This window comes from Nerophis ophidion, linkage group LG06 (genome assembly GCF_033978795.1).
Source record: "Nerophis ophidion isolate RoL-2023_Sa linkage group LG06, RoL_Noph_v1.0, whole genome shotgun sequence".
Classification (NCBI taxonomy): domain Eukaryota; kingdom Metazoa; phylum Chordata; class Actinopteri; order Syngnathiformes; family Syngnathidae; genus Nerophis; species Nerophis ophidion.
In genome coordinates this window covers 32,655,213-32,673,967 of record NC_084616.1, presented here as the reverse complement: position 1 = coordinate 32,673,967, position 18,755 = coordinate 32,655,213, and the positions used below count along the sequence as shown (strand labels likewise).

Genomic DNA, 18,755 nt, shown 5'->3' with positions numbered 1-18,755 from the left:
GAGCTGCATTCTCGCTTCAGAGCCCTTTTAGGGTCACGGGGGGGTGCTGGAGCCTATCTCAGCTATATTCTAGATAATAAATAACGTATCTCACCTTGATTGTAGAAGGATGAGGGTGTAATCCGACAAGTTGTTACACTTTGACAGCCAATTTAGACTCAGGAATGGCGAGAAAGACATCAAAGACGCCCAATACCACCTTGCTTTTCTTTGCCAGGATTATGGGTTAATCTTCAGATAAACAGGAATATAACAATATTATATCAGTCGGAGTCCTAACTAAGATCTTGTACAGTAAAAGTAATGTGTTGTTATGTTTGTTGGCTCTCATGAAGTCTGCAGTGAGTAATAATCAGTGATGTTGAAGAAAAAAGCAAAGGTTGTGATGCATTTTTTAAATGAATGCCTGCGTATGCTTAAAATGACCAAAATATGTAAATACTACATCTTATTATAAATTATTTTTAACATCCTGGCATTCAACGCTCTAAATGCTTCGCTAGTTGGTTTTCTTTGCCAGGATTATGAGTCAATCTTCGGATAAACGGGAATATAACAATATTATATCAGTCGGAATCCTAACTAAGATCTTGTACAGTAAGTAATGTTTTGTTATGTTTGTTGGCTCTCGTGAAGTCCGCAGTAAGTAATAATCAGTGAGGTTGTCGAAGAAAAAAGCAAAAGTTGTGATGCATTTTTTAAATTAATGCTTGTTTATGCTTAAAATGACCAAAATATGTAAATACTACATCTTATTATAAATTTGCCCATTACTACATTACATATACACTTATAAAAAGTATAAAAAAGTAAACAAATAGGTGTTTTTGACTTACATGATTGTGAATGATATGCCAAATTCCCAAAAAGTGCAGTTCCTCTTTGAAAATTGCAAGTTCAATAATTTCATTGATTGATTGATTGATATATTTTTCAATGCTCGTTTTCAGAATAAAAGACTATATTAATAATATTAAAATAATAGTAATTATAATATTTAAAGTATTTCTAATGTCTAGACATACAAATTGATTGATTGAAACTTGTATTCGTAGATTGCACAGTACAGTACATATTCCGTACAAGTGACCACTAAATGGTAACACCCGAATAATTTTTTCAACTTGTTTAAGTCGGGCTCCACGTTAATCAATTAATTCATGGTAAATCTTAATTTAGAATGTCTTATCAAGTAGAATTAAGTAGCTTTATGGACAGATGATTTCACTACTTTTTTTGGAATTTTTTCCTAAAATCTATTCTTTTATCTTATACTTGGTCAGCTCTTATTCGCATTGCATACACACAGATCCAGTCATTGTTACATCTGCTACTACGTGTGTGTACAATGACATTGTTCCAGACACATTTTGCAAAGAGTTGCTGCCACCTAGCGACAAACACAAATACTATCATGACTTAAAAAAGATTCATAGTCTCTTAGGCCCAGAAATATTTGGACAGTGACACAATCTTCATGATATAGGCTGTGCATGCCACCGCATCAGATTTGAAACGGAACAACTACAACATAATTAAAGTGCAGACTTTAAAGTTTCATTTAAGGGTTTGAACAAAAATATATAATTAAAAAGGTAGGAATTGTAGCCAATTTTTTTTATGAAAATGCTCCTTATTTCAGGGTCTCAAAGGTAATAGAACAAAAAAACATAACCCTTGGTAAAATGTTACCTTTCAATGTTTTGTAGAGAATCCTTTGCAGGCAATGTCTGCCTGAAGTCTGGAAGCTATGGACATCACCAACGCTGGGTTTCCTCCTTTGTGATGCTTTGCCAAGCTTTTACTCCAGCTGCCTGCATTTGTCAATTGTTTCATGTTGGGCAGCAGCCTAAGCAAAGACGCTCAGCATTTCCTCTCTCCAGCCACTTGGCCAGCTCTTCCAAGGCCAGCTGGAAGACATAGTCTCTCCACTGTGTGTCTTGGGTCTTCCCCGTGCCGTAAACACCTTCCCAGGGTGGAATTCTGACCAGATGCTCAAACCACCTCATCTGGCTCCTCTCGATGTGGAGGAGCATCGGATTTACTCTGAGCTTCCCACCCTATATCTAAGGGAGAGCCCCGCCCCTGATAGAGGAAACTCATTTTGGCCACTTGTACCCGTGATCTTGTCCTTTCGATCATAACCCAAAGCTCATGACCATAGATGAGGATGGGAACGTAGATCTTCAGGTCAATTTTAGAGCTTTGCCTTCCAACTTAGCTACTCTTGACCATAACACTGCAGGCGCTGCACCAATCCGCTTATTGATCTCATAATCCACTCTTTTCTCACTTGGAACAAGTCCCCGAGGTACTTGAACTCCTCCAGCTGGGGAAGGATCTTCTCCACAACCCGGAGATGGCACTTGGCAAATTCGATTCAGGCATTTCTATTTTCAAGTGATAATGGTGTTCACCGGGCTTCACGGTGGGAGAGGGGTTAGTGCGTCTGCCTCACAATACGAAGGTCCTGCAGTCCTGGGATATTTCTGTGTGGAGTTTGCATATCCTCCCCATGAATGCGTGGGTTCCCTCCAGGTACTCCGGCTTCCTCCCACTTCCAAAAAACATGCACCTGGGGATAGGTTGATTGGCAACACTAAATTGGCCCTAGTGTGTGAATGTGAGTGTGAATGTTGTCTGTCTTTCTGTGTTGGCCCTGCGATGAGGTGGCGACTTGTCCAGGGTGTACACCGCCTTCCACCCGATTGTAGCTGAGATAGGCACCAGGGCCCTCGCGACCCCAAAAGAGAATAAGCGGTAGTAAATGGATGGATGGATGGAATGGTGTGCACCTTGTTGTGGATCATTTGTATTTACTTTTATGACGTATTTTCTTTATGGTAGACTTAGATACTACTTCATGGAGAGTGTTCCACACTTCAGCGGATGTTGCGAAGGGGTTTTTCTTTACCATGGAAAGGATTCTGTGATTATCCACCACTGTTTTCTTCCGTGGAGGTCCAAACGTTTTTGAGTTCCTGAGCTCATCAGTACACTCTTAATTTTCTCATAATGTACCAAACTGTTGATTTGGCCACTCCAAACATTTCTGCCATCTCTCTGATGGATTTACTTTTTTTTCCAGCCTCATTATGGTGTATTGAAAGCTCATTTGACTGCATGTTGTGTGTTCACAGCAATCGCTTCCAAATGCAAACGCCACCCCTGAAACCAACTCCACACCTTTTAACTGCTTAATTGATGACAGGTTAACAAGCTATTTTTTTGCAGCTTTCTGAGTGGATTTTCCAAATACATTTGGTCCATTGAAAAAGAGGACGCTACATTTTAAACGGCTGTAATTATTGAACCCTTGCTCTAATTTGGATGTGAACATTCTTAAATTACATTTGATAGTCAGCACTTTGAGCCCATTTTGATTATATAATTGTAGCCTGAATATGTTGTCGTAAACAGCTAAAATAACAAATCTTGTGCCAGTCCAAATATTTCTGGGACTAACTGTACATTATATCATACCAATCACTTAAAAAACACAATTCCGGGTATAATAATTTAATAAGATGTATGTTGCACATTATTATGATACCATACGCTAAACACTATCAGTCTTGATTCAGTAGACGGGAAATGCTTTAAGTGCGGTCATGTGAGCCAAAGAAAAGCCTCTTGTGTTTGCACAGTATAAATGATGACATAAGAATAATCCATTAACATACACAATAGTACAGTCTATTACACACATACAGTTAACATCTTTGTATCAACGTTACAGCACATGAGATGAGGAAGGCCTTAATTGCACGGTGTGATAGTCTGAAAAGGCTGTAGCAATAAGTTGTATGATAAATAACAGAACTTACTAGATAAGATATCAAATGGATGCATTACCATTGGATAATAGAGAGCAGTGTGGATGAGGGAAAACAAATAACCATTTTGACGTCAATAATACAGTAACATTGTGTGTGTTTAAAATCTTTAGATGTTGGCTGTGTGTTGCCCTTTACTGTGGATGATCCTCATGATGGACTGGACCACTTCTGATGTGGTGCCCTGTCCTCCAATATCCGCAGTATGCAACTGAAGGGACGAAACAAAGAGAATACATTTGACTTAAAAAGGTGATGTAACTTAGCTCAAACCTGTATGTGACGGATGACTTACCCTGGTTTCATTCATGGTGGTGAGCACTGCATTCCGGATCAAAGTCGCATTATCATACAGCCTGGAGGGATGCAAAAAAGAAAGAGTCAACAGTTGCGCAGCAGATGGACCGATAAAGTGTAATGTTACTCACTTAAGATGGTCAAGCATCATACAGCTGGCCAGCAGCAGGGCAGTGGGGTTAGCAATGTTCCTGTTTGCAATACTCTTTCCTGTGTTCCTTGTGGCCTGGAAAAAATATGGTTTTAATCAGCTTATCTTGCAAACATAAATGATGCATGTCCCATCCCCGTAAAAGGCAAGTGTCCTCACCGTTTCGAAGACGGCGTAGTCACGGCCATAATTGGCTCCAGGCACCAGGCCGGGCCCGCCCACCAGACCAGCACACACGTTGCTCACCACGTTACCATAAAGGTTAGGCATCACCATCACGTCAAACTGCTGAGGCTTCGACACCAACTAGACAAGCAAATACAAATGTCCACACACTGCAGTAGGGTTTTCAAAAGTAACATCAATACCTGCTTTTTTCCCCAATATCGTCACCACTGAATACTATAAAACATTTTCCCACGGCGATACACATCAATTTTTAGTGAACACATGTCTCTAAAAAAATAAGCCAGTGTTTCCCAGTTACTTACTTGTTAATGGAACCCTATCACAAATAGGCCATAAGGTGAAACCGTTTTTCTCGTTCCCATGTTTGGGCAATAAATCATTTTTGGTACTTAAAAAAGATATTTTGGTTTTCAATCAGAAAAAAAAAGTTATCCACTGGACATGCAGGCAATTTTTTTTTAATTAGTGTTAATGTCGGGACTATTTCTTGCTTGGCGTAACAATATTTTCGTCTCAAGAGGTGACGTTTTTGTCACGTGCTTCACATTCGACTAATCGGATAGCCGCGCAGACTCAAGATGGCGATGTCAACAACGTCTGGCGGTGAAGAGGAAAATAAACTAAAACAGATAAAACACCTTAAAAAAGTTCAAAAAAAGAACAAAATATGCTACATACATGTTACGTCTGTTAGGAATGAAGAGGTGAATGATTTCACTATCAAAAGGTGGTATACTTGCAGGAATTGTTTAAAAACTGTGGCTTTGCAGTGTTATACACACACTATAAATTACATTCATAATGCAGCTGAGATAGGCTCCACCACCTCATGCGACCCTGAACGGGACAAGCGGTACAAAAATGGATGGATGGAATATAGATGCATGACAGATAAAGTGTCAATAATTATGAAATGAATATAGAAGAAAAAAAAGTTTAACTTTTTGATTTGACTTTTCCATATTATATTTGTTTTAGAGGCACTTGTAAAGGCTGTTTGTATGTAGCTACAATTTTGACTGCATACCTTTTAGCACATATTAAATGTGTGTGTGTTTCTTTTTCTTTTCATAAGTGAACCAACCTTTGATGCCGGCTACAACATATTCTGCAAAAGGATCATCCGCCAAAGGATAATTGTCAATCAGGAGGTGCTGAGAATGAAGCAGCTACGACGAATGTTTTTAAACACGGTGCAAAAACATGGCGATTGTGAGGCTTTAAACTACAGGTAACATCAGAAGCTTTTTTTTTGGCAGAGATGTAAAACAATTTTATGCTGGAAATTATCAAAAGATTAATAAATAATTTGAAAAAAGGCTTTGATAAAATATTTAAACTACTAATACTTTTCAATATGTATATATCTTTATTTACACCCCTGTGCTACTCTTTCCCTGTGTTCCTATATTGCAGGCAGGATCAATTAAAAGAGAAGACTGACTCTGGACTTTCCCAACTGGTGTTTTTCTTCATGGGACACAGTTGTCAGTCTAGACACTAGCCTTGCCCAACAACAACTACTAGAGGGCAGAGACAAAATCCCGGTTGGATTCTCGAAGAAGACTCCTACAATACTGGTGTGGGACGATATTGACTTTGAGGAGGAAACACCGTCAGGTCGTGGAACTATTTACCATACCAATGGCATACCTATCTGCATTTACACATCTGGGAAGCTGTTTTGAATTGAACCAGTCAACATTTGATGTGCTGAAGGAATATGTGTGCCACATGTATGGCCAATCATCTGCAGAAAATGTCAACACTGCAAGGTCCAGAGCATTCTGCATGGCATCATCAGCTTTGCCAGAACTCTCAATGCCCCCTATAAGTGACGCCCTGCACCAACACTGCAAAAGGTCAAACTACCAGGCTGCAATAATTAAACTATCTCAAAGGTGTAATGTCTGCTCCTTCACCCAATGGCAATGGATGGCACATTGAGAATGGATGGTTAATAGTTACATGGATGACTACAAATCCTGCCCCTGATAGTGTGTTAAAGGTAGTCCACTGCAGCTGCAAGCTGAACAAATGTGAGACAGGAAGATGTTCCTGTATGTCTGCAAGACTGTCCTCTACTCATTTGTGTCGGTGCCAAAATTGTGCCAATATTTCCATGGAAACAGAGGATAAAAGAACTTGGGAAGATGGCTCCGATGAAAGTGATAGCTAAGAGATGAACAATGTCTCTCTCGTTCAGAATACGCAAAGTCACAATCAGTTAGTTCTCTAATAAAAAGTTGAGTTTTTGCCATATTTGAGAAAATCCCTCAGAGTATTTTACAATTTTTTTTTTTAATTACTTTAGGTAAATACTTTAAAAATGGAATGTGAGATTACAGTGCACTTGACCATAAAAAAAGTAATAATCATAGTTTGAGTTTGTGCCAGATTTGAGGAAAATCTATCAAATAATTCTTGAGATATGGCTTTAACAATGTGCTAAGTTAAGACAAAATAACAAAAATGTATCAAAAAAAAATACCCAAGACCTGCTGTGACATCAACACATTGTTTTGTTCATGTAAATATTGTTTTATATTATATTGTGTACGGATCCTAAACTGTAATGCAGTTTTTGTTTTATTTACATATTTCGGCATTATTCAATATTTTGTGTTCTTTATTTTATTTTTTACTTCTTCTTATAACACAGTATCTACTGAAATTTTTAATGTATAAAACATTGTTAAGCAAAATGTACCATGTTTATGTTCAATTGTACAGGTTGCTATTCACTTACTTTGAAGCGTTTTTTTCATTTGTTTTGTATGTTTCATGGTTTAAATTCAAATTAAAGTATACCAATGCTAAAATACTTGTATCAAATGTTAGGTATATGCATTGACAATTTGTTAGAGGGATTCAGTTTGCAGAATAATTGTAAATACATTTACAAGAAAAAACAGCTGCATAAGATTTTTGTTTTTTTGTCATTCCTATTTTTATACATTTATGGCTCTAAAAAAAACTTCCAGTATATTTTGCGGATAACTTTTAACCTAAAAAAAAAAAAAGGGTAGTGCCCAGACGTGGGAACGAAAATAACTTTCTAGACGCTTTTTCCTGGTTCACCTTATGGCCTAAAATGGGGCTTTCGCCTTACGATTCGCCCTTGTATAATGTATAATGGAAGTGTGGTTTGATTTAGTGTAGTGGCAATCTTCACCTTCAAATGTTCAAATTTATTGTCACTACTCAACAGGTTTGAGGGAGTGATCCTACGCAGCAGCAAACATTGCAATGAAGTGAGGTCCAGTCAGAAATCCAGTTAATGCATTTTTTTTAATTAACTTGCAGGGTGAATGAAACATACCATGGATTATTGTAGTGACATTGTGTGATATGTTCTCCTGTCCTTCCTGCCTGTTGCTGTGTGCTGTTGTTGTCTGCTGTTGTTAAGAACGGTTTGTGCTCCCACACCTGAGTCCTTCCTAATCAGCTCACCTGTGCTCCTATATATGCTTTCCCCCCTGCACTGCTCAACCAAAAAGCCCGCCACCTAGTGACAAAAGAAAGTAATGCCACTCAAAATAAGGACGCCTAAAATGGCTCCTACATGTAGCATAACTGTACTGCAGGTAACTCCACTTACCAACACACCTCATATGCATCTGGTTATCCAGAGAATCGGACTTAGCATTAATGATCTGTGATACACTTATGCGACTTTGATGCTATATTTAGTGAGTAGAGGTACAAGTGTATTTATGGAAAGAGAGGTGTATCTCTGATCATGTATTTATTTGGAAATATCAAACCGCCGCGAGCAGAAATAACAACAAGAGTGTGTTGTTGCCGGTGCTGTAGCCATGGCTAACATGCAAGCTCGCTCGGTGACTGACTAACGACACCATGTCTACGGTTTGGGATTATTTTAAAGTGTGTCTGAAGGATAAAAAACTGGCAAATTGCAATGCCTGCAAAAAGTTGGTTATGCGAGGAGGAACCAAGGCGTCTTCCTTTAATACGAGCAATTTGATCTCCCACCTCTTTAAGAATAATAAGGAGATATGCGATAAATACAAGCGGAAGATGGATGAAAAGCAAACACCGAAAAAAAGTAGTACCACACAGTTGTCACTTAAAGACTCTGCCGAGAAAAAACAAAAATACAACAAAAAACACCCTGAGTCGAAAGCCTACGTTGTGGTCAGGGACAACACGTGCAGTATAGCAAAAGCTACAGTGGAGTTTGGTGTGGCTAGTCTGCCCTGTATGGCTCACACTTTGCAGCTTGCAGTGAACAGAGGTGCCCTGTCTCAACGCAGCATTTCAGAAGCTCTGGCTGACTGCTAGGCCACTTCAATCACTCACCACTCGCTTTCAACACAAGTTACTCATACAGATACGTTAGAGCAGGGCAGATTGAGCCCAGTTTATAATTTCCTGTCAGTATACCAGGCAGTCCTGCACTAAAGGAGGACTATGTTATTGTTTATGTCATTACTCTAGTATAGTCTGGATTGAAGCTGAGTGCGCTCATTGTTTTTGTAGCTGTTGTTTTGAGGCATGTTTAAATAAAAAAAATAACAAACTTCGTGAAAGTCAAACTATAGTATTTCCCATAGTTATAGTGGGTATCAGGATTATCTCAGGGAGAGCATGTCCCAAATTCCAAGCTGCTGGTTTGAGGCATGTAAAAAAAAAAGCACTTTATGACTTCAATAATAAATAGGGCAGTGCCATGTTGGCACTTTTTTCCATAACTTGAGTTGAAGTTGTTCTCTCATTTTGGAAAACCTTGTTACCTTGTTTAATGCATCCAGCGGGGCATCACAACAAAATGAGGCACAATAACGTGTTAATTCCACGACTGTATATATCGGTATCGGTTGATATAGGAATCGGTAATTAAGTTGGACAATATTGGAATACCGGATATCAGCAAAAAATCCATTATCTGACATATCTAGTTGTGAACGGTAAATCCATATATTGTCCATGAAGTTTATTTTCAACCGTTTCCTAAATGAAATAAGCAACAGTGGGGATGTACGTCTTTAAAGTATACACTTATCAGTGTACATATTTAAAAGATCGAAACATTTATTTTTTAAATTGTTATCAAACTGGAATGTCTCCACTCATGAACCAATTGCAGACATACGGAGAAAGTACGTTATAAATGTGCCAGTGAAACAAAATTTACCACAGCATGTAAAATACATCATCTAGACCACAAGTAAGTGGGTTAAATGTAGATTAGAAACATCTTGTTACCTGCATGGTGGTGTTGTCTACAATCATGCTGTCAAATGTGATGTCAGGGTACCCCGAAGCCACCTCTCTGCAACACTGCAGGAACAACCCATCGCCTAGCTTCCTGTTAGCGACACAATTTGACATTATATCAGGGAGGATCATCCAACTCACGCTCAACTTCACATAATAGCTCACATGATGTTGGCCTTGTGGACAGCAGTGACCCTGCGCCGCCCTTTCTCTCTGGCTAGTCGAAAAGCATACTCTGCGATTCGGAGGGAATTGTTCCTGGTGATTATTTTGAGAGACTCCACAACACCGGATACACTCTAGAAGAAGACATTATGCACAACAAATGATAGTTGGAACAGGCGTTAAGAATTATTCCTAATGGGTGTTAATGACTGAAGCAATTGAGGCTAGATTGAGTAACTTGTTTGTGGACTGAAGAAGAAGCTATCAGAACAATAAGCTACCGCCATTCCATTCACTGTATAGGGCTTGAAAGTGTGACAAACGCACTGCATTGTCGGTCCTGCTTGATTGATTGAAACTTTTATTAGTAGATTGCACAGTACAGTACATATTCAATACAATTGACCAGTAAATGGTAACACCCGAATAAGTTTTTCAACTTGTTTACGTCAAGGTCCACGTTATCAAATTCATGGTAAAAAATATATACTGTCAGCATAATACAGTCATCACACAAGTTGATCATCAGAGTATATACGTTGAATTATTTACATTATTTACAATTTGGGGGGAGGTATGTGGAGGGGGTTGGGACGGCTGAATGCAAGAATGCAAGACTCTATGCTAAAGTTTTGTTCTTTACTTTAACAAGTTCAAAACATGACGCAAACATGCGGCACCATTAACTGCTACATCGCAAAAAACGATTTGGTGATTTTTTTTCTCTTTTCCAGTGTGAAAGCAAAGCAAATGAATTTGGGTTAGTGAGCAAATAAAGTGATGGCGTATAGCCTGCACAGCAGCCGTGAAACTATCAAACATCACTTTTAACGCCTTCGCTTGGTACATGTTAGTATGTTCTCAGCATTTTCAGACTGTTAAATTTGAATCAAAGCATGTTTTATTTAGTTTCACACTTGGCATTTCGTAGGCTGTTAGCGTTAGCAAAGCTCGCTGTGGGCTACAAACATATTTTGGAAAAAAGCATGTTGTCAATTTACTTTTAGTCAAGGGTAAGCGCAAAAATTATGAAGTGTACATTCTCTTGAACATTAGTACATACTCACAAGGAGTCCAGGATACTTCATGGAATTGATTGAAACTTTTATTAGTAGATTGTACAGTTCAGTACATATTCCGTACAATTGACCACTAAATGGTAACACCCGAATAAGTTTTTCAACTTGTTTAAGTCGGGGTCCACATACATGGTAGAAAAACCTGGAAACCTGGAAAATCCTGGCTTTATCCCCTTGCTAAAACTATATACTCATCTCAATGTTTACATACTAAATTTTACTGCAGTACTTATTTTACCTATTTTAATGTAATACTACATTTTCATTGAAATAATTATTTTATTCAAGACAGAAGGTTTAAGTTTGCACTATTTATTTACATGCAATGTAGAATGCTACATTTTTGTTTACAATTTTGTTAGCAGAATTATCGCCTCCCAGAGGAAGCTCTTAATGTACTTCTTTGAAAATTATTGCATAAAAAGTAAAATTTATATCTGATCTATAAATAACAACATCCATCCATCCATTTTCTACCGCTTATTCCCTTTTGGGGTTGCGGGGGGCGCTGGCGCCTATCTCAGCTACAATCGGGTGGAAGGCGGGGTATACCCTGGACAAGTCGCCACCTCATCGTAGGGCCAACACAGATAGACAGACAACATTCACACTAACATTCAAACACTAGGGCCAATTTAGTGTTCCCAATCAACCTATCTCCAGGTGCATGTCTTTGGCTACATAAATAACAACAATATACAAATTTTATTTTGGCTAAAAGTAGGATGCAGTTCAAGCAGTGTAATTTCAAACTAGTAATTTTTGATCAAATAAAAGTAAAACTTGTTTTGAATTATACATCATTTGTATTCATTGTTTTCTTTAAAAAGTAGACAAAAAAATCTGGGAAAAATCCGAATACATATTTTTAGGCCATATAGCCCAGGCCCATATACTGTATGTACAACTACTATACAACAGTGTGACAGTTTTTCCCCTTTAATAGTGAAGAACTTTTGGCTCGTCACCCATCGAAGCTTCACTAGGCTCGTAAATCACTGTCTCACCTCATGCTCCAAACTGCTGTACTCTCCCTCTGTGTTCTCTCGTATGATTATGATGTCGATGTTCTTATGGCGAGTCTGGACGCCAGGGAGGGACTGGCAGTGCATCACATTGGCATAAAGGTCCAAGCTTGTGCTGTTGATACATTCCACAACTGATTAAACAGCAACAATAAAGTACATAACTAATGCCAAGGACAAGTTCAAATTTACCGGAGAAGATTATTTCCAGACTTGACAGACGGGGGCATGGTGTGTTTGGTTTCTATGTTACCTGGAAGTACAATTAGAAATAGTGACTGTTAATCCCCTATATCAGGGGCGCTCACACTTTTTCTGCAGGTGAGCTACTTTTCAATTGACCAAGTCGAGGAGATCTACCTCATTCCTATTTATAATTTATATTTATTTATTTATGAAAGAGACATTTTTGTTAACAAGTTAATGGTGCTTAATGATAATACAAGCATGTTTAACACACATAGATTCCTTTCTTTCATGAAGGCAAGAATATAAGTTGGTGTATTTGATTCTGATGACTTGCATTGATTGGAATTAGACAGTGGTGCTGATAACGTCCGCATTTTCAAATGGAGGAAAAAAAAAGTCCTCCTTTCTGTCCAATACCACATGAAAGTGGTTAGATTTGGCATCTCATTTGTCCAACTTGCATACTCGTTTTTAAACACTTTGTTATGAGAGTAGCATATGTGTGTGGCCCTTTAATGTCTGGCATCAGGTGAGTGACGTCAGTGAGTGTGCGGGTGGGCAGGCAAGTGAGAAAGCGGTCGCTGAGGGCGGGGGAGAAATACATTGGCATCAAACTCCGTAGCTTGCTAGCTTGTGCACGCTAGCTTTCTGAAACTCTTATTTTGTTAGCACAGGCAGGATGAAACAGGTCTTTTATGGTGAAGACAGGAACTGTGCAGTCGGTCTTTAGAGTTTTGACAGTAGGTACGGAGTCTCTAGAAATAAAATGTGTTTCTCTGCGTCCGCCCTGTTGGTGATTTTTTTCTTAAATATGAGCTTGCAGCAGCCAGCGTCATCTCACAAGATCCTCGGGTGCCGAGAATGTCAAACAACTGACGAAAGTGAAGTCTTGGTATGATTGATGATTGCTCATTTTTATGTATATTTTTTAATGCCTGGCTTAAGATCGACTGACACACCCTCCGAGATCGACGTAATGCCCACCCCTGCCCTATATGATTTATCATAGATGATGCTAGTTCCCGCTACCAAGAAGGCAATGTTGTTTTTAATCGCATAATTTCTTTTTTATACCTAAACGTCTAATAAATGTTGAACACAAATGTTAAATTTAGTGTGTTTAAGAGGCTTACATATTTGTGAATGTCAGCTAAAATGTTCTTGTTAGTTAATAACTCTCACCTTTAAGGGCAACGCCATTACGCCGAATGGCAGTAATTGCATTGTTGATATCATCCTCGGTCTCCAGAGCGGAATTGACGTGGACCACTTCAAAATCCACGGGCACACAACTGAACCTATGATGATGACAAAACACGAAAGCGATGTAAGGGATTTTCCTAAAATTAACACATTTAAACATTTGGTAGTTTACAGTCTGACCCACCTGAAAACTTCTCTGACGTGATTAAAGAGCTCTGGACCGATTCCATCTCCAGGTATGAGGGTCACAGTGTGTCTGCCTCCATACTTAGCAGGGGGAGGCTGTAACATTCATATGTCTATACAATATATGAAACTGCTAAAAAAAAAATACATAACAAAAAAAATCTTAACACTGTTTGACGCTATGTTATGTTACCATTTAATGATAAGTCTGATTTTCAAGTACACTGAACAAAAATATAAACGTAACCCTTTTGTTTTTGCTCTCGTTTTTCATGAGTTGAATTTAAATATCTAAAACTTTTACTATATACACAAAAGACCTGTTCCTCTCAAATATTGTTCACAAGTCTGTCTAAATCTGTGTTAGTGAGCATTTCTTCTTTGCCAAGACAATCCATCCCACCTCACAGGTGTGGCATATCAAGAGGTGATTAAACAGCATGGAAACTGTTGACACTCAGTGTTTACTAAATACCAAGAAGAACCATGATAAACATTCTGAACGTACTGATCATCACACTAAAAGAAATCAAATTTACCGTATTTTTCGGACTATAAGTCGCAGTTTTTTTCATAGTATAGTGCGACATATACTCCGGAGCAACTTATGTGCGAAATTATCAACACATTACCGTAAAATATCAAACAATATTATTTATCTCATTTGCGGAAGAGACGAAGAAAATGTCAGCAATCGTCACACACACGTCAGCAATCATCACACACACGTCAACCAATAAGAATTCGGCGGAGGAGGGGCATGGCAGAAGTGCATTGTGGGTCATGGACTGCTAACTGCTATAAGCTATACGCTACTACCGTAGCTTTTAAGATGGATAATTTCATCGTTGGCGGTGACTTAAAAAACTGAGAAGGGCTGAACAAAAATGGCACCAAAAAGGAAATCATGTGCTGCAGATTACACAATATCAAATAATATTATTTATCTCATTCGCGGAAGAGACGAAGAAAATGTCAGCAATCGTCACACACACGTCAACCAATAAGAATTCGGTGGGGGAGGGTCATGGCAGAAGTGCATTGTGGGTCATGGAATGCTAACTGCTATATGCTATATGCTACTGCCGTAGCTATTAAAATTTATCATTTTATCGTCGGCGGTAACTTATAAAAACTGAGAAGGGCTGAAAAAAAATTGGACCGAAAAGGAAATCATGTACTGCAGATTACAAGCTGGACGTAGTGAAATATGCAGCATAAAACGACAAGAGGAAGTGGCGCATACCTTAGAGTATGCGCCGCAAATTTGGGGTTGGCAGAGTTGTTTAGAAGCGACATCGAGGAAGAAGATTTCATCGGATTTATCGATTAGGAGTGACAGATTGTTTGGTAAACGTATAGCATGTTCTATTTGTTATAGTTATTTGAATGACTCTTACCATAATATGTTACGTTAACATACCAGGCACCTTCTCAGTTGGGTATTTATTCGTCATATAACATACCCTTATTCAGTCTGTTGTTCACTATTGTCTATTCTTAAATAAATAAATGATAAATGGGTTGTACTTGTATAGCGCTTTTCTACCTTCAAGGTACTCAAAGCGCTTTGACACTACTTCCACATTTACCCATTCACACACACATTCACACACTGATTGAGGGAGCTGCCATGCAAGGCGCCAACCAGCACCCATCAGGAGCAAGGGTGAAGTGTCTTGCTCAGGACACAACGGACGTGACGAGGTTGGTTCTAGGTGGGATTTGAACCAGTGACCCTCGGGTTGCGCACGGCCACTCTCCCACTGCGCCACGCCGTCCCTATTCTTGGTGTTGGATTTTATCAAATAAATTTCCCCCAAAAATGCGACTTGTACTCGAGTGCGAGATATATATGTTTTTTTTCCTTCTTTATTATGTATTTTTGGCCGGTGCGACGTATACTCCGGAGCGACTTATAATCCGAAAAATACGGTACTTACAGTAACTATTTTTTTAAATGTTATTATTTATGGAGTATACTGTGATTAAATGGAGAACAGGAAGTGGACAAAGGTGTTAGCAATTGATATGAAATGGAAAACAGGTAGGATTAAATAAGATGTGCTTCCTCCTACTCCTTTTCAATCACTGGAAATTGTGATGTATAATGTTGTAATTGTATGCATGTTTGAAATAAACTTAACCCATAAACCATGAGTTATTTTAAAATACGTTTTCTGACTAGTGACAATCTTTCAGCCCCCCACTTCATGTCAAAATCACCCCAATTCATTCATTTGTGCTGCAAAATGTTTTTTGGCTAACTATTATAGTTATGATGTGATCAACGTTTTATTATTCGTAACCAGCCCCACACCTTGTCAAACTCTCCCAAACTTAGCCCAAATGTTTGTGCTGAAAAATGTGTTTGTCTATCTATTAAAGTTTTCATGTTAACATTTTATAATTTTGATGTTACTAATGTGTTATTATATATAACCGGCCCGCCAACACTGCCAAAATCTTCCCAAATGTGCCCCATTTGTTTGTGCTACATTTGTTTGACATCATAAATTAGATCTTTCCAAACGAAAATGTTTACGGCACAAAAGTAGAACAATTAAATTGCAGTGTTTTTATATTTTCAATGGTAAGTGGGGCTAACTTCACACGGGTCATTCTTGTTGTACTGAAATGATGCCTGCAGTAAATTGTGTTTTTTTGTCAATTAAAAGTTTTTGCAAAAATGTAGGAGCAGGAGCAGTGTTTAAAACTTTTTTTAAATGACCCTCCAGCAATTCAATTGACATCGTCATCATTTCATTTGTGTTTTTCCTTGCCTTTGTGATATGATGCAGTTATTTATTCGTAATGTGATGCATTGAAGGCATAATGATACTCACAATGTGTTCACCCTTTAGAAGACGACAGCGAGGCATACAGAGGGGACAGAAGAAAATGAATCCAAATTATGATCATTGATGACATATACTATATCAGGGGTCACCAACGCAGTGCCCGCGGGCACCAGGTGGCCCATAAGGACCAGATGAGTAGCCCGCTGGCCTGTTCTAAAAATAGCTCAAATGGCAGCACTTACCAGTGAGATGCCTCTATTTTTTTTAAATTGTATTTATTTACTAGCAAGCTGGTCTCGCTTTACTTGACATTTTTAATTCTAAGAGAGACAAAATTCATATAGAATTTGAAAATCCAAGAAAATATTTTAAAGACTTGGTCTTCACTTGTTTAAATAAATTCATTTCTTTTTTTACTTTGCTTCTCATAACTTTCAGAAAGACAAATTTAGAGGAAAAAATACAACCTTAAAAATGATTTAGGATTTTTAAACACATATACCTTTTTACCTTTGAAATTCCTTCCTCTTCGTTCCTGACAATTTAAATCAATGTTCAAGTAAAAATGTTTTTTATTGTAAAAAATAATACATACATTTTAACTTAATTCTTCATTTTAGCTTTTGTTTTTTCGATAAAGAATAATTGTGAAATATTTCTTCAAACTTATTATGATTCAAATAAAATAAAAATATTCTGGCAAATCTAGAAAATCTGTAGAATCAAATTCAAGTCTTTTGAATTTCTTTTATAATTTTTGTTCTGGAAAATCTAGAAGAAATAATGATTTGTCTTTGTATAGTTCGGTCCAATTTGTTATATATTCTAACAAGGTGCAGATTAGATTTTAACCTATTTAAAACATGTCATCAAAATTCTAAAATTAATCTTAATCAAGAAAAATTATTAATGATGTTCCATAAATAATTTTTTTAATTTTTTCAAAAAGATTTGAATTAGCTAGTTTTTCTCTTCTTTTTTCGGTTGAATTTTGAATTTTAAAGAGTCGAAATTGAAGATAAACTCTGTTTCAAAATTTTATTTTAATTTTTTTTCCTGTTTTGTCCTCTTTTAAACCGTTCTATTAAGTGTTTTTTTCATCATTTATTCTCTACAAAAAACCTTCCAAAAAAGGAAAAAAAATGTATGACGGAATGACAGACAGAAATACCCATTATTTTAATATATATATATATATATATATATATATATATATATATATATATATATATATATATATATATATTAGCATATGTATTTATTCATTTATTTATTAAAGGTAAATTGAGTAAATTGGCTATTTCTGGCAATTTATTTAAGTGTGTATCAAACTGGTAGCCCTTCGCATTAATCAGTACCCAAGAAGTAGCTCTTGATTTTGTTGTAGGCACAATAGCAATGTGAGCAATGCGTAACCGCATTTTGCAAATATGTAGTAAAACGAAGGCAAAAAGTCACGAATAACAGTCACGTAAAATGTCGATAACTTACCGGACTTGAAGATAAAGTATGCATTTTACTTTTGTGTGGGAAAATGTCAGAATATTCCTTGCTTTAGCCCCAGTTTGGCAGCAACTCTGACAAATTGGACCTTTTGCCTTCGTTTTACAACAAATTTGCAAAATGCGGTTGCGCATTTTGCAAACTGCTCACATTGCTATTGTGCCTACAAAAGTTTCAAAAAGGTTGGTGACCCCTGTACTATATTTTACTTTGTACTGCCCAGTAAACTATATTTGAAACAATTCCAATTTTACATACAGTCGTACCATTAGCAGTTTATCTTAACCAAAACAAAATACAATTCACTCCTTGGGTGAAGAAGAAAAATAAATCAGATGTTTTCATTTAGGCTTATCTGATACGCAAATGTAAGAATTTAGATCCACTCACAGTCAGCACTGTCTTGCTCCTTTGACTTGTCACAGTTGTTCCAAATACCTGAAATACAACATTTAAAAACAACAGTGAGTCTGTAAGAAAAAAATGTGTCATGTACATTTGTAGTTACTGACTACCATTTGACCTTGTGCTACAATAAAGACAATGAAACAAGTACAAACTTAATCTCCACATATCGTTTGAAGCCTCACTCGACGCATCGTTTATGGTCTTACTTTGACTGTATTTCCTGTTAATCCACCCCAAAAGGGCTTGATGATTTTGGCCATGGAGAATGCAGCGGAGTGGGCAGCCATCTTGGGTTAGAGTCTTGTAGGCGGCAGACTATGACACTAACAGTAGGTGGGGTCATATTGCATTTCGGCTCATTTTTTTCCCCTATCCAAAGTCAATACACGCTGCCACATTAACGTACATATACTTTTGTTGAATGATTTTACCATGTTGTTTTGTCATTACTGACCGTGAGATTTAACGCATAATAATGTAAG

At 37.6% G+C, this 18,755-nt stretch overlaps 1 protein-coding gene across 2 annotated transcripts; it reads right to left on the bottom strand.

Annotated features, from left to right (window-relative positions):
- Positions 1-3,503: 3,503 nt before the first annotated feature.
- idh3g (isocitrate dehydrogenase (NAD(+)) 3 non-catalytic subunit gamma) lies at positions 3,504-18,631 on the bottom strand. 2 transcript variants are annotated; one of them, XM_061903436.1, is made up of 13 exons: positions 18,480-18,631; positions 18,256-18,303; positions 16,408-16,419; positions 13,560-13,657; positions 13,355-13,470; positions 12,176-12,236; positions 11,966-12,098; positions 9,880-10,013; positions 9,703-9,805; positions 4,444-4,590; positions 4,265-4,359; positions 4,132-4,192; positions 3,504-4,047 (listed from the first exon to the last, which is right to left on the bottom strand). In XM_061903436.1, exons 1-13 carry the CDS (start codon positions 18,558-18,560, stop codon positions 3,946-3,948), a joined length of 1,191 nt encoding a protein of 396 aa, XP_061759420.1. In that variant the 5' UTR covers positions 18,561-18,631; the 3' UTR covers positions 3,504-3,945. The 2 variants fall into 2 exon arrangements, with proteins under 2 accessions (XP_061759420.1, XP_061759421.1); XM_061903437.1 differs by lacking the exon at positions 16,408-16,419.
- Positions 18,632-18,755: the final 124 nt, after the last annotated feature.